The sequence below is a fragment of the Dendropsophus ebraccatus genome, chromosome 2, assembly GCF_027789765.1.
Source record: "Dendropsophus ebraccatus isolate aDenEbr1 chromosome 2, aDenEbr1.pat, whole genome shotgun sequence".
Taxonomy (NCBI): Eukaryota; Metazoa; Chordata; class Amphibia; order Anura; family Hylidae; genus Dendropsophus; species Dendropsophus ebraccatus.
Window position 1 is genome coordinate 61,563,526 of NC_091455.1, and position 16,755 is coordinate 61,580,280.

Genomic DNA, 16,755 nt, shown 5'->3' on the forward strand with positions numbered 1-16,755 from the left:
CATCGGTTCCATGCTGCAGTCATCACGTATGACGCTCTACACAAGCCCTTCATACACAACATGGTACCTACAGGCGCCACAGATGAGTGATTTCCAATATTTTTCTCTCCAAGTGTTGCATAACTACATCCGCCGGCTGCTGGGTGTCCAGGCATGCTGGGAATTGTGGTTTTACAACAGCTATCCCACCAAGGGCAACATCTGCAAAGAGTCTGTATGTTCTCTCTGTGTTTGCGTGGGTTTCCCCCGGGTACTCCGGTTTCCTCCCACACCCAAAACATACAGATAGGTAATTTAGATTGTGAGCCCTAATGGGGACAGGGAGCAATAATTGGCAAAAATGTAATGTGCTGCGGAATCTGTGTGCGCTATACAAATAAAAGCATTATTATTAGAGAGCCAAAGGCTGAAGACCACTGGCACAGATGTACATTATAGTCCGCACCTATATAGCGGATACATACGTGTATGTATATGATCATGTATAGTGATACCGCTCATACATGCATACATTATATACTTGCACCACCATACATCAACACACTATATACCTGCACCATACATCCATACACTATATACCTGCACCACCATACAGCCACACACTATATACCTGCACCACCATACATCCACACACTATATACCTGCACCTTACACTCATACAATATATACCTACACCATACACTATACACCTGCACCATCCATCCATCCATCCATCCAAACTAGTGTTGCACGATGCACCGAAATATCGATACTACTATCGATATTTCGGGCAGAAAAACAATTCGGTACCAGGATTATACATGAAGTATAGTGCAGAGAACACGGCCGGCGGCTATCCAAGCACCAGCCATGTTCTCTGTGCGCCCCCTGCCCCCTGGTGTCCCCTCCTCCGCCCGCGAACTGTCGGCTCCCGACTGTGCCAAATTCAAATAGCTGGCACATAGCGATCGCTTGTGTCGGCTATTTGTACATGCCGCTGTCACACCTGACAGCGGCATTTAACCCCTCCCAAGCCGCTACATATGCAGCAGGAGTCTGCTGCATATGGAGAGGCCCCCACTGCTAATGACTGCGGCCCGCGATCCCGTGGGCGGCAGTAATTTAACTATTTCCAGTCTCCCCACCCCGGGACCCGTTGGTGCAGCTTGGTCCCCCGCACTCGCCAGGACCCACCGATACAGCGGGGTTCCCTGCACCCTCCAGCTCTCCCACCACCACAGGACCTGCCGCTGCAGTGGGGTCCCTCCACAATCCTGTGGCCCCCCCCCCCCCCTTCCCCCAGGGCCCGTCGGCACAGTGGAACAACTCCCAGCATACTTTCTTGTGGGGAGTTGTGCACAAGGCGACATGCTGAGAGTTGTGTCAGGAGGCTGCTGCACTACAACTCCCAGCAGCATACCTCGTGCACTACAACCCCCAGCATACAAGGAGGTATGCTGGTAGTTGTAGTGCACAAGGCGGCATGCTGCTGGGAGTTGTTGTGTCAGGAGGTTGCTACTGAACAACTGCAACTCCCAGCATATCTCCTTGTGCACTACAACTCCCGGCATACCACACTGTGCACTACAACTCCCAGCATACCTCCTTGTGGGGATTTGCAGGACACAAGGAGGTATGCTGGGTGTTTTAGTGCATAAAAAGGTATGCTGGGAGTTGTGTCAGGAGGCTGCTAATGCACAACTGCAACCCGCAGCATACCTTCTTGTGGGGAGTTGTAGTGCAGAAGGAGGTATGCTGGGAGTTGCAGCTGTGCAGCAGCAGCCTCCTGACACAACTCCCAGCATACCTCCTTCTGCACTACAACTTCCCACACGAAGGTATGCTGGGAGTTGTATTGCATAAGGAGGTATGCTGCGAGGTAGAGGGGAAATAAAAAAGTGTTTAAAAAACAAAATAAGTTAAAAAAAAAAAAGGAACATACATGTATTAGGCATCCATTGCATGCATAATTGTCAGAACTATAAAATGTAACAAAGTGATCAAAAAGCCACATGAATTAAGATGTTGTACATGGGGGCGTCATATCCGTAGTGTGGGCGGGGGGAAATTATATTTGTATTTTTCCGTGTTTTTTTTCAAACTTTATTTAGTATCAAATTAGTATCAAGTATCAAAATAAGAAAGCTGGTATCGGTATCGAACTTAAAATTCTGGTATCGTGACATCCCTAATCCACACACACACACACACCATACACCTGCACCATGCATCCACACACCATACACCTGCACCATGCATCCACACACCATACACCTGCACCATGCATCCACACACCATACACCTGCACCATGCATCCACACACCACACACCTGCACCATGCATCCACACACTATAAAGCTGCACCATACATCCACATACTATATACCTGCACCATCCATCCATCCACTATATACCTGCACCATCCATCCATCCACTATATACCTGCACCATCCATCCATCCACTATATACCTGTACCATCCATCCATCCACTATATACCTGCACCATCCATCCATCCACTATATACCTGCACCATCCATCCATCCACTATATACCTGCACCATCCATCCATCCACTATATACCTGCACCATCCATCCATCCACTATATACCTGCACCATCCATCCACTATATACCTGCACCATCCATCCATCCACTATATACCTGCACCATCCATCCACTATATACCTGCACCATCCATCCACTATATACCTGCACCATCCATCCATCCACTATATACCTGCACCATCCATCCATCCACTATATACCTGCACCATCCATCCATCCACTATATACCTGCACCATCCACTATATACCTGCACCCTCCATCCATACACTATATACCTGCAGCATACACTATATACCTGCAGCATACACTATATACCTGCAGCATACACTATATACCTGCAGCATACACTATATACCTGCAGCATACACTATATACCTGCAGCATACACTATATACCTGCAGCATACACTATATACCTGCAGCATACACTATATACCTGCACTATATACCTGCACCATCCTGTACATTCATACACTCTATACCTGCACTATATACCTGCAGCATACACTATATACCTGCACCATCCATCCATACACTATATACCGGCACTATACATTCATACACTATATACCTGCACTATACATCCATACACTATATACCTGCACCATCCATCCATACACTATATACCTGCACCATCCATCCATACACTATATACCTGCACTATACATCCATACACTATATACCTGCACCATCCTGTACATCCATACACTCTATACCTGCACTATATACCTGCAGCATACACTATATACCTGCAGCATACACTATATACCTGCAGCATCCATCCATACACTATATACCTGCACTATACATCCATACACTATATACCTGCACCATCCATCCATACACTATATACCTGCAGCATACACTATATACCTGCACCATCCATCCATACACTATATACCTGCAGCATACACTATATACCTGCACCATCCATCCATACACTATATACCGGCACCATCCATCCATACACTATATACCGGCACCATCCATCCATACACTATATACAAGCACCATCCATCCATACACTATATACAAGCACCATCCATCCATACACTATATACAAGCACCATCCATCCATACACTATATACCTGTACCATCCATCCATACACTATATACCTGCAGCATACACTATATACCTGCACCATCCATCCATACACTATATACCTGCACCATCCATCCATACACTATATACAAGCACCATCCATCCATACACTATATACAAGCACCATCCATCCATACACTATATACCTGCACCATCCATCCATACACTATATACCTGCACCATCCTGTACATCCATACACTCTATACCTGCACCCTCCATCCATACACTATATACCTGCAGCATACACTATATACCTGCACCATACACTATATACCTGCACCATCCATCCATACACTATATACCTGCACCATCCATCCATACACTATATACCTGCACCATCCATCCATACAATTTATACCTGCACAATCCTGTACATCCATACACTCTATACCTGCACCCTCCATCCATACACTATATACCTGCACCATCCATCCATACAATATATACCTGCACAATCCTGTACATCCATACACTCTATACCTGCACCCTCCATCCATACACTATATACCTGCAGCATACACTATATACCTGCACCATCCATCCATACACTATACACCTGCACCATCCATCCATACACTATACACCTGCACCATCCATCCATACACTATATACCTGCAGCATACACTATATACCTGCACCATCCATCCATACACTATATACCTGCAGCATACACTATATACCTGCACCATCCATCCATACACTATATACCGGCACTATACATCCATACACTATATACAAGCACCATCCATCCATACACTATATACCTGTACCATCCATCCATACACTATATACCGGCACTATACATCCATACACTATATACAAGCACCATCCAGCCATACACTATATACAAGCACCATCCATCCATACACTATATACCTGTACCATCCATCCATACACTATATACCTGCAGCATACACTATATACCTGCACCATCCATCCATACACTATATACCTGCACCATCCATCCATACACTATATACAAGCACCATCCATCCATACACTATATACAAGCACCATCCATCCATACACTATATACAAGCACCATCCATCCATACACTATATACAAGCACCATCCATCCATACACTATATACAAGCACCATCCATCCATACACTATATACCTGCACCATCCTGTACATCCATACACTCTATACCTGCACCCTCCATCCATACACTATATACCTGCAGCATACACTATATACCTGCACCATACACTATATACCTGCACCATCCATCCATACACTATATACCTGCACCATGCATCCATACACTATATGGCTGGGTTCACACTACGTATATTTGAGGCTGTATGTTTGAGGCTGTATTGCAACCAAAACAAGGAGTGGATTGAAAACACAGAAAGGCTATGTTCACATAATGTTGTAATTGAGTGGATGGCCGTCATTTAATGGCAAATATTTGCTGTTATTTTAAAACAACGGCTGTTATATTGAAATAATGGAAGTTATTTACCGTTATATGGCGGCCATCCACTCAATTTCAACATTGTGTGAACAGATCCTTTCTGGGTTTTCAATCCACTCCTGGTTTTGGTTGCTATGAGGACCTGACATGAGGACCAAATACAGCCTGAAATATACATAGTGTGAACCCAGCCCCCACCTGCACCATCCATCCATACAATTTATACCTGCACAATCCTGTACATCCATACACTCTATACCTGCACCCTCCATCCATACACTATATACCTGCACCATCCATCCATACAATATATACCTGCACAATCCTGTACATCCATACACTCTATACCTGCACCCTCCATCCATACACTATATACCTGCACCCTCCATCCATACACTATATACCTGCAGCATACACTATATACCTGCACCATCCATCCATACACTATACACCTGCACCATCCATCCATACACTATATACCTGCACCATCCATCCATACAATATATACCTGCAGCATACACTATATACCTGCACCATCCATCCATCCACTATATACCTGCACCATCCATCCATCCATACACTATATACCTGCACCATCCTGTACATCCATACACTATATACCTGCACCATCCATCCATACACTATATACAAGCACCATCCATCCATACACTATATACCTACAGCATCCTGTACATCCATACACTATATACCTGCACCATCCTGTACATCCATACACTATATACAAGCACCACCCATCCATACACTATATACCTGCACCATCCTGTACATCCATACACTCTATACCTGCACCCTCCATCCATACACTATATACCTGCAGCATACACTATATACCTGCACCATACACTATATACCTGCACCATCCATCCATACACTCAATACCTGCACCCTCCATCCATACACTATATACCTGCACCATCCATCCATACAATATATACCTGCACAATCCTGTACATCCATACACTCTATACCTGCACCCTCCATCCATACACTATATACCTGCACCCTCCATCCATACACTATATACCTGCAGCATACACTATATACCTGCACCATCCATCCATACACTATATACCTGCACCCTCCATCCATACACTATATACCTGCACCATCCATCCATACACTATACACCTGCACCATCCATCCATACACTATATACCTGCACCATCCATCCATACACTATATACCTGCACCATCCATCCATACAATATATACCTGCAGCATACACTATATACCTGCACCATCCATCCATCCATACACTATATATCCATACACTATATACCTGCACCATCCATCCATACACTATATACAAGCACCATCCATCCATACACTATATACCTACAGCATCCTGTACATCCATACACTATATACAAGCACCATCCTGTACATCCATACACTATATACAAGCACCATCCATCCATACACTATATACCTGCACCATCCTGTACATCCATACACTATATACCTGCACCATCCTGTACATCCATACACTATATACAAGCACCATCCATCCATACACTATATACCTGCACCATCCTGTACATCCATACACTCTATACCTGCACCCTCCATCCATACATTATATACCTGCAGCATACACTATTTTCCTGCAGCATCCTGTACATCCATACACTATATACCTGCAGCATACACTATATACCTGCAGCATACACTATATACCTGCACCATCCTGTACATCCATACACTATATACCTGCAGCATACACTGTATACAGGTGTAGTACACACGTCACACACATGATGATGTGACAGCAGGCTTTGTGTACCTGTACACTGTATATAGGCTGTGGTAAGGTAATGGGCACTCATGTACCTGGTCACCACCATTATAGACCAATCACAGGGCTCCCTGCCAGTGCCAGCAGCAGGGGGCAGTGTTGTGGTCACCCCTGTGCCTGGCACATCCCAGAGGGCAGCAGGATGAATGGAGGCCAGCCCTAAACTCCCATAACAACAAAGCCCTATGCTCCGGCGGTGCAGGCTGGGGGAGGAGGCACGGGCACCTACCAGGCGGGCAGCCTCGGCCCAGGTGCGGTCCTTCTTCTTCCTCTTGTCTTTCATGTTGGCATCTCATTGATGGTTCTTATGACGTGGGGGGATCCACGGGCACTGAGCGGAGGAGACAATGGCTCGGCGGCGGCACGGCTCAGCTGACAGCTCTGGGACGCTCCCGTTCCCCCTCACAACAATACACAGTGACGTCACGGAGAATGGCGACCCGGTGCTCTCGCGAGGGGATGCGGCTACAGCTGCGGCGGCGGTGGCGGCCAAAACTCGCGAGCTCTGGCTCCGCAGCGCTGCCTGGAATTCCAGTGAGCGGGGCCGGGGTTTCCCTGCGCAGGCCCCGCCCCTCCTCTTCCCTGACTCCAGCCTGACGTCCGCTCCCTCCCCCTCCGCTCACACTCTCAGGCTGCAGGTCGCCTCCACTCTCCTCCTCATGGTTCTGCTCTGTTGCCCGGTTGTTAGGGCATGATGGGAGTTGTAGTTTTTCCCCAGCCGGAGAAGCACCGGTTCCGGAACACAGTCCTAATGGAATTCCGAGTGCCCAGATCCATCCCCTGCCGCTTAGTGAGATAATCCCAGGATTAGGGTCATACTCCCTCAGCTGTAGTTATGAGGACTAATATGCCAGGACTGGTGCACCCTGCACAGACGGGCACACATGCCAGTACCCTCACCCCCAGACTGACATAGCTGCGATGGTCTCAGGCACCACCATGGGCACTACCTCAGCTGCAGGGAGGGGGGCCCAGTCACTATACCTCATCTGCAGAGAGGGGGGCCCAGTCACTATACCTCAGCTGCAGGGAGGGGGGCCCAGTGACTGTACCTCAGCTGCAGGGAGGGGGGCCCAGTCACTATACCTCAGCTGCAGGGAGGGGGGCCCAGTCACTATACCTCAGCTGCAGGGAGGGGGGCCCAGTCACTATACCTCAGCTGCAGGGAGGGGGGCCCAGTCACTATACCTCAGCTGCAGGGAGGGGGGCCCAGTGACTATACCTCAGCTGCAAGGAGGGGGGCCCAGTGACTATACCTCAGCTGCAAGGAGGGGGGCCCAGTGACTATACCTCAGCTGCAAGGAGGGGGGCCCAGTGACTATACCTCAGCTGCAAGGAGGGGGGCCCAGTGACTATACCTCAGCTGCAAGGAGGGTGGCCCAGTGACTATACCTCAGCTGCACTGAGGGGGGCCCAGTGACTACCTCAGCTGCAGGGAAGGGGCCCAGTGACTGTACCTCAGCTGCAGGGAGGGGGGCCCAGTGACTGTACCTCAGCTGCAGGGAAGGGGCCCAGTGACGTGTACCTCAGCTGCAGGGAAGGGGCCCAGTGACTATACCTCAGCTGCAGGGAGGTGGGCCCAGTGGCTGTGGACCATACTGGAGCATTGTGGCCAAGGGGGAAAGGGTTTATGGGGCCCATCTGTTACCTTCCTTACACTATCCTTGTGAACTTTTGTAGCACATTTCACCTTTTATACACTTGGGTGATGGGCACATACAGTATACACTCATTGGGGGAGATTTATCAAACGTGGTGTAAAGTGAAACTGGCTCAGTTGCCCCTAGCAACCAATCAGATTACACCTTTCATTTTCCAAAAAGTCTGTGAGGAATGAAAAGTGGAATCTGATTGGTTGCTAGGGGCAACTGAGCCAGTTTAACTTTACACCATGTTTGATAAATCTCCCCCTTTGTGCACAGGATAGAAATGACTGTAGACTGTGCAGGCAGGGGTGCCTCTGGTGTCCTTACTGCGGCTTTCTGGAAGACATTGCAGCTTTGAAGTCAAAGCCAAAAGGGAATGACAAAAACAAGAGAACGGCATACTTCTCCTTCCACTTCTGCAGTGGCAGTTTCCTAAAAACTGATGTGTGTGGTACCAGCCTATGGCTATGTTCATACAATGTCAAAAATAGAGAAAAGGCGGACAATTTTGATATTTAAAGGGAACCAATCACTTAAAAAACGGCTATAACGCTACGGGAATGTGCTGTAGCAGCACCCAGCACACTTCCCAAGTATGCTTCTACACCCCCCATCCCTGGAGTGTACAGCCCGAAAGCTTACTTTATAAAGTTGGCACCCTGTATGTAAATTACCCCCAAGTAGTCACGGTGGGCGGTGAGCTGCGGCAAGTAGTCACGGTCCCAGGGTGTTCTGGAGCAGTAATCACACCCCTCTGGGCGTGATTAGCCTGCATAATTGTGGCAATGCCACCGAGAGGCGTGCTGTCCCTAACGTCAGCACGCCTACGTTCTTTCTGTGCCCCTCATGCGCAGTACAGCGGGTCTGGTACTGCGCAGGTACAAAATAGCCTCAAACTCATTGCCGGACCTCAAGCTTTCTAACGATTTTTCTAATGATTTATTTGTATAAATGCTAATCGTTTTAAAAACCAAATTGTTGCTTCAAATTCGTTAAACGATCAATTGGGCGAACTATCGCTTTGTGTAAACGCAGCATTAGGATAAAGCATTAATGTGTGAGATTGGGAATTGGACAGAATGAGAGGCTACTGCTACCACAGACACATTTGTCACACATTTGTACAACATAACCTCTAATATATGATCAATAATATCCATCTAATTTAGCAAGTTTACCTTATGCTGCGTTTACACGGAACGATTATCGTTCGAATCTTCGCAATAACAATCGCATTTGAGCGATAATCGTTCTGTGTAAACACAGCAAACGATCAAGCGAGGAGTGAAAAATCATTCATTTTGATATCAACATATTCTCAAATCGTCGTTCATCGTTCGCTAAAAATTCGCAGATCGCTTTGTGTAAACAGTCTTTCAAAGATTTACCCTATGTAAAAGATAGGCTTAAGCGATCTTAAAAACTATGGCATAAACGATTTTTCTTACGATCTTTCTAACAATTTGTCTAAACGCTGATCGTTATAAAAACCAAATCGTTGCTTCAAAATCGTTAAATGATCGATTAGGCGAATTATTGCTTTGTGTAAACGCAGCATTATGCTCACAAATAAATTAAATTAACCATATAGTAATTGATGTAACCCTTAGCAGTAGAATTGGCCATGCTGAAGAGCTCACTGACGTTCAACCTTCCATATGACACTGTAATAGGATGCCATCTTTCCAACAAGTATCCTCAGATTTCTGTTCTCAGCTGTGTGTGGTAGAAGACTCTAGGAAAAACAACAGCTGAAAGGTTGATAGGCCACACAAGTGTCTGTGGTGTATATTCTGAGCAGAGACTGGTTATAAGTGGTGGCTACAGGGGTCTGTTCTGGGTCCTATTCTTTGGAATATGTTTGTAAGTGACATAGGAGAAGGCTTGGTAGGTAAGGATAGCGACATAAGAGAAGGTTTGGTAGGTAAGGATAGTGACAGGAGAAGGTTTGGTAGGTAAGGATAGTGACACAGGAGAAGGTTTGGTAGGTAAGGATAGTGACACAGGAGAAGGTTTGGTAGGTAAGGATAGTGACACAGGAGAAGGTTTGGTAGGTAAGGATAGTGACACGGGAAGGTTTGGTAGGTAAGGATAGTGACACGGGAAGGTTTGGTAGGTAAGGATAGTGACATAGGGGAAGGTTTGGTAGGTAAGGATAGTGACACAGGAGAAGGTTTGGTAGGTAAGGATAGTGACACAGGGGAAGGTTTGGTAGGTAAGGATAGTGACACAGGAGAAGGTTTGGTAGGTAAGGATAGTGACACAGGAGAAGGTTTGGCAGGTAAGGATAGTGACACAGGAGAAGGTTTGGTAGGTAAGGATAGTGACACAGGAGAAGGTTTGGTAGGTAAGGATAGTGACACAGGAGAAGGTTTGGTAGGTAAGGATAGTGACACAGGAGAAGTTTTGGTAGGTAAGGATAGTGACACAGGAGCGTTTTGGTAGGTAAGGATATTGACACAGGAGAAGGTTTGGTAGGTAAGGATAGTGACACAGGAGAAGGTTTGGTAGGTAAGGATAGTGACACAGGAGAAGGTTTGGTAGGTAAGGATTGGGGTTCAGGGAAGGTTTGGTAGGTAAGGATTGGGGTTCAGGGAAGAAAGAGAGTGCTGCACCTCACACCTATGGCTGATACTAGTACCTCTCGGCTGCATAAAAAACATCAGAATTCTGTATGTGAATTGATCAAGCCACACTGCCCCACACTGTGCCAGTCAGCGACCACCACCCCCGCAGGCATGCACAGTCAGGGAAGGGAGGCCATGGAACGGCCCTGCAACCCCCATGCCACAGGACCAGACCCAAAAATGCCACACCAAAACCCAGCCAGCACCACCGGCGGAGGAAGCTGCCCCCAAACAGCACAAGTCTGGATAAGGTATTGCACTCACCATAGCTATCAAAGATAGAATGGGACAGACAGGAGGGATTAAAACCATGAGCACTCAGGTGTCTCCTGCTAATTGCGGTCATGTGGGTCTCACCAGGAGGAGTGCAAAGCACGGAGAAAAGAGAGAAACAAAATACGGTTCAGGGAAGAAAAAGAGTGCTGCACCTCACACCTATGGCTGATACTAGTACCTCTCGGCTGCATAAAAAACATCAGAATTCTGTATGTGAATTGATCAAGCCACACTGCCCCATGTACCGCATGCAGGTATCTGATACACATGGGTCCCACCCCCGCAGGCGTGCACAGTCAGGGAAGGGAGGCCATGGAACGGCCCTGCAACCCCCATGCCACAGGACCAGACCCAAAAATGCCACACCAAAACCCAGCCAGCACCACCGGCGGAGGAAGCTGCCCCCAAACAGCACAAGTCTGGATAAGGTATCTTATCCATACTGGTGTCGTTTGGGGACAGCCTTCCCCGCCGGTGGTGCTGGCCGGGTTTTGGTGGGGCTTTTTGGGTCTGGTCCTGTGACATTGGGGTTGCAGGGCCATTCCATGGCCTCCCTTCCCTGCATGCTTTGCGGGGTTGTCGGTCGCTGACCGACACGGTGTGGAGTTAGCGTAGGGACCCGTGTGGACCAGAGGACCTGCGCGGTGGTACACAGGGCAATATGGCTTGATCAATTCATATACAGACACTCTGGTGTTGATTTTTAATATAGGCCTAGCGGCATTAGTATCAGCCATAGATGGGATGTGCAGCCGTTCCATTCTCTCCAGTTCGTGTTTCACAGTTCTCCCTCTCTGAACAGCTCGCACTCCTTTATAAGACCCACATGACCAAAATTAGCAGGATATGCCTGTGCTCATATGTCAGTACCTTATGTCTTCCCCATTCTGTGTGAGCAGCAGTGGTGAGTGTAATACCTTATTCATACTTGTGTTGTTTGGGGGCAGCCTTGGCTGTCGGTGGTGCTGGCCGGGTTCTGGTGGGGCATTTTGGGTTTGGTCCTGTGACATTGGGGTTGCAGGGCCATTCCATGGCCTCCCTTCCCTGCACGTGCACGCTTTGCGGGGTTGGCGGTCCCTGACCGACACGGTGTGGAGTTAGCGTGTGGACCAGAGGACCTGCGCGGTGGTACACGGGGCAATATGGCTTGATCAATTCATATACAGACACTCTGGTGTTGATTTTTAATATAGGCTGAGCGGCATTAGTATCAGCGATAGATGGGATGTGCAGCCGTTCCATTCTCTCCAATTCGTGTTTGGTAGGTAAGGATAGTGACATAGGGGAAGGTTTGGTAGGTAAGGATAGTGACACAGGAGAAGGTTTGGTAGGTAAGGATAGTGACATAGGAGAAGGTTTGGTACTAAAAGTTTGTCTGTTTTCTGATGACACAAAAGTGTGTAATAGCTGAGCTGGGTATGGGGTAGTATGACCAACAAATCTGGTTGTTCAAATGTAAAAACAGCATGTGGCCAAACACACAGTAACAAGTGTAACGACATATAATGTCCACTGACAGTCTGGTGTAGAAGAATATGTAATGTCCACTGACAGTCTGGTGTAGAAGAATATGTAATGTCCACTGACAGTCTGGTGTAGAAGAATATGTAATGTCCACTGTACAGTCTGGTGTAGAAGAATATGTAATGTCCGCTGTACAGTCTGGTGTAGAAGAATATGTAATGTCCACTGTACAGTCTGGTGTAGAAGAATATGTAATGTCCGCTGTACAGTCTGGTGTAGAAGAATATGTAATGTCCACTGTACAGTCTGGTGTAGAAGAATATGTAATGTCCGCTGTACAGTCTGGTGTAGAAGAATATGTAATGTCCGCTGTACAGTCTGGTGTAGAAGAATATGTAATGTCCGCTGTACAGTCTGGTTTAGAAGAATATGTAATGTCCGCTGTACAGTCTGGTGTAGAAGAATATGTAATGTCCACTGTACAGTCTGGTGTAGAAGAATATGTAATGTCTGCTGTAAGGTGTAATAGGTCAACTGTAAAGTTTGTAGTAGGAGAGTGTGTATCAAAGAACAGGAAGAATACAGATCCAGCAGGTGAGGACGACCTTCAGATTACCAATAATAAAGGTGGACATTGCATTAGTCATTAGGCTCCGTTCACACAGAGCAAAATTGGCGGAATTTCGCCAGCCTCCCGTGTCATAATGACAGTCTATGGGAGGCTCGCACGTCTCATCTCTCCACACTGATGATTTCACATGTCCATTCTCCAGCGCGGAGAAAGGAGGCGTGCGAGCCTTCCATAGACTGTTATTATGGGATTCCGCAAGTTTTACTTAGTGTGAACGGAGCCTTAGACTGAGACAGAGGATAAACTCTACCACTGGACTCACTATTTAGTACATAGAGAAAGGGTACAAACATAAGGACAATGCTTTCTAAGCCATCTGAAGAAGACGTCTGTCAAGTCCTAATATGGTAGTGGAATCTCAGACTGCAGGGTGACTGACCTAAGAGGGTGTAAACAGGAATGACCCGCATGCAAAAGACAGAACTAAAAACAGTAGGGACCCCAGCGGATGATGTGACCACTGTATAAGACAATGATGTCTGAGTCAGGGTAAGGGTATGTGCACACTATGGAATAGGTGATACGGATTAAAGTTCCACCTGTCCCATTGATTCAATGGGATTTCTCAAGCGCAATCCACTTGAAGATTGACATGCCAATTCTTTGGGCTGATTGCACTTGAGAAATCCCATTGAATTAGTGGGATAGGCGTGCTGCGGATTCTGCTAGAAATTCCTCCCCTAGTCCGTAGTGTGCACTTACCCTAACACCATCAGCATTCATGTCATTTTTCTGGCACAAAATTCAAAAATATATGCAAAGGTCTCATTTTGTGGAAAAATTTGCTGCTTTTCTGTGTATTACTTTTGTGTAGTGAGTTTTAGCCGCAGTTATTATATGCATGCTTTTAAAAAGTTGCGTAGTTTTTGCAAGACAAGACAAAGAATGCACCAAATCATCATTTATTGTGTGACAATTTGATACATTTTGCTCAGTTTATATAGGAAAAAGTCCAAACCTGAAAAAAAGTTGTGAAGAAGAATAGGAAGTTTCCAACTGAAAAAAGACTGGAGTGGTCAATGAAATTCTCTGCAGCCTTGGAAGCTACAAGAGGCAGAAAGAAACTGTAAGAAGACTTGACATTAAAAGTACCATGGACCAGCATTTTGTCATCTGGGAGAGCTCTTGGCCCATGATGAAGTCCCAATACTCATAAGGCTAGTGCTGAGGTTATCCAAACCCACACGTTTGATTCCATGTGGATGCATGGGTGGCATCCAACTTCTACAGCAGCGGGAAATCAAATGCAGAGCGCAGAGCATTCTGGTTCAGATAATAAACCCCAGAGACATCATGTTCTCTCCTGCATTGACAGAAATATCAAACTTGTAAGCATAGCTGGTTCCACAATAGAGGTATGTTCACACAGAGTAAAATTGTCGGAATTCCGCTACGAAACTCTCCTGCCTCTGTGTCCCACAGTATAGTCTATAGCAGTGATTTTCAACCTTTTTTGAGCCGCGGCACACTTTTTATACTTAAAAAATCCCGGGGCACACCACCAAACAAAATGGCACAAAATGACACTAAAACAGTACATATTATACATATAGTTAATAATATAAATTCTAAATGTATTTATACTCACTCAGTGTGAAACCTGGGCCTGTTTCGATAAACACAAAAGGGATATCCCCCCTACTTCTCTCCCCCGTGCTTCTCTGCCCCATTGATTCTCCCCTGCTTCTCTCCCCCATACTTCTCCTCACATGCTTCTCTCCCCCATACTTATCCTCCCATACTTCTCCCCCCCTGCTTCTCTCCCCCATACTTATCCTCCCATACTTCTCCCTCCTGTGCTTCTCTCCACCATACTTCTCCCCTCTGCTTCTCTCCACCATACTTCTCCCCCCTGCTTCTCTCCTGTGCTTCTCTCCCCCAAGCTTCTCTCCACCATACTTCTCTCCCCCCTGCCTCTCTCCGCTGTTTCTCTCCCCCCTGCTTCTCTCCCCTGTTTCTCCCCCATCCCCATGTTTCTCTCCCCCATGCTTCTCTCCCTGTCTCTCCCCCCGTTTCTTCCCCATGTTTCTCTCCCCCATCCCCAGGTTTCTCTCCCCCATTGTTTTCTCCTGATTCTCTCCCCCATCCCCAGGTTTCTCTCCCCCCCCCTTCCTCCTCACCTCCTCCGAGATGGTCGCCGCTGCTGTCCGCCTCACCTACTGGCCGTCCGTAGGGCCCGGACGTGCTCCTCCAATCAGCGGAGACCGGCAGCGTGGTCCGCACAACACTCCGGTCTCCGCTGATTGGATAGGAGGAGCACGTCCGGGCGCTACAGGCGGCCAGTAGGTGAGAAGGACAGCAGCAGCGGGGCGGTCTGCGAGCCAGATGCGACCATCAAAAGACTCCAGGGACAGCGCACACCACAGCAGCACACCACTCAGTAGGCCTCTGGGCCCCGAAAGTGACGTGCTGCAAACTAATAATGTGGGCGGCGGCGGCACCATAGTTTGGGGAACTTTCCCCGCGGCACACCCGACCATGTGTCGCGACACACTAGTGTGCCGCGGCACACTGGTTGAAAATCACTGGTCTATAGGAGGGCTTGTGCGCCTCCGCATGCATCGCTGTCCGTTCAAAGAATTGACATGTCAATTCTTTGAGTGGAGAGTGGCGGGAGTCGAGGCACGCAAGCCCTCACACAGAGATACTGTGGTACACTGAGGCAGGCGGGATTCCATGGCGGAACTCTGGAATTCTGCCGATTTTACTCAGTGTGAACATACCCTTGGAGGGTTGCTGAAGGTTGAGGCCAGACAAGATTACAAATGGTATTAACTCTTTTGACTAGGAAAATCGATCACTTGCAGAGAGAAGATCTGCTGATTGAAGGGGCCATAGTGCTTGTCAAGGCATTGGAGTCGCCTAATTTCTTAGAAGATACATTGAGAAACATATGTACCCAGTATTGCAGCTCTTCCTATTGAAGTTATTGAGGTAAGCTGCTATACCAGGTACAGTCACTATAGAATGTACAGAGCTGTGCCTTGTAGTAAAGGAAGAGGCCACAGAACGTGCAGGAGTACCGTGGCCTCTCCAATCAAAGGTCACTTGAGTTAAAGTGACTGTACCCACAATCTGTCCCCCCCAAACCACTTGTACCTTTGCTGCTTTTAATCCAAGATCTGTCCTGGGGTCCGTTTGGCAGGTGATGCAGTTATTGTTTTAAAAACAACTTTTAAACTTGCAGTGCTGTGTCTAACGGCCGGGGCTTACATTAGTATA

General features: G+C 47.2%; 2 protein-coding genes across 2 annotated transcripts in view; one reads left to right on the forward strand and one right to left on the reverse strand.

Annotated features, from left to right (window-relative positions):
- Positions 1-7,326, reverse strand: part of ASXL3 (ASXL transcriptional regulator 3) — a 115,496-nt gene extending 108,170 nt beyond the window's left edge. Inside the window, exon 1 of the mRNA XM_069957646.1 lies at positions 7,119-7,326. Coding sequence (XP_069813747.1) covers positions 7,119-7,172 — 54 coding nt within the window. The 5' untranslated portion in view covers positions 7,173-7,326. The remainder of the gene's footprint in view (positions 1-7,118) is intronic.
- Positions 7,327-16,424: 9,098 nt separating this feature from the next.
- The window catches only part of CCDC178 (coiled-coil domain containing 178), a 272,005-nt gene continuing 271,674 nt past the window's right edge, over positions 16,425-16,755 (forward strand). Inside the window, exon 1 of the mRNA XM_069957651.1 lies at positions 16,425-16,467. The gene's annotated coding sequence lies outside the window, so the exon portion shown is untranslated. The remainder of the gene's footprint in view (positions 16,468-16,755) is intronic.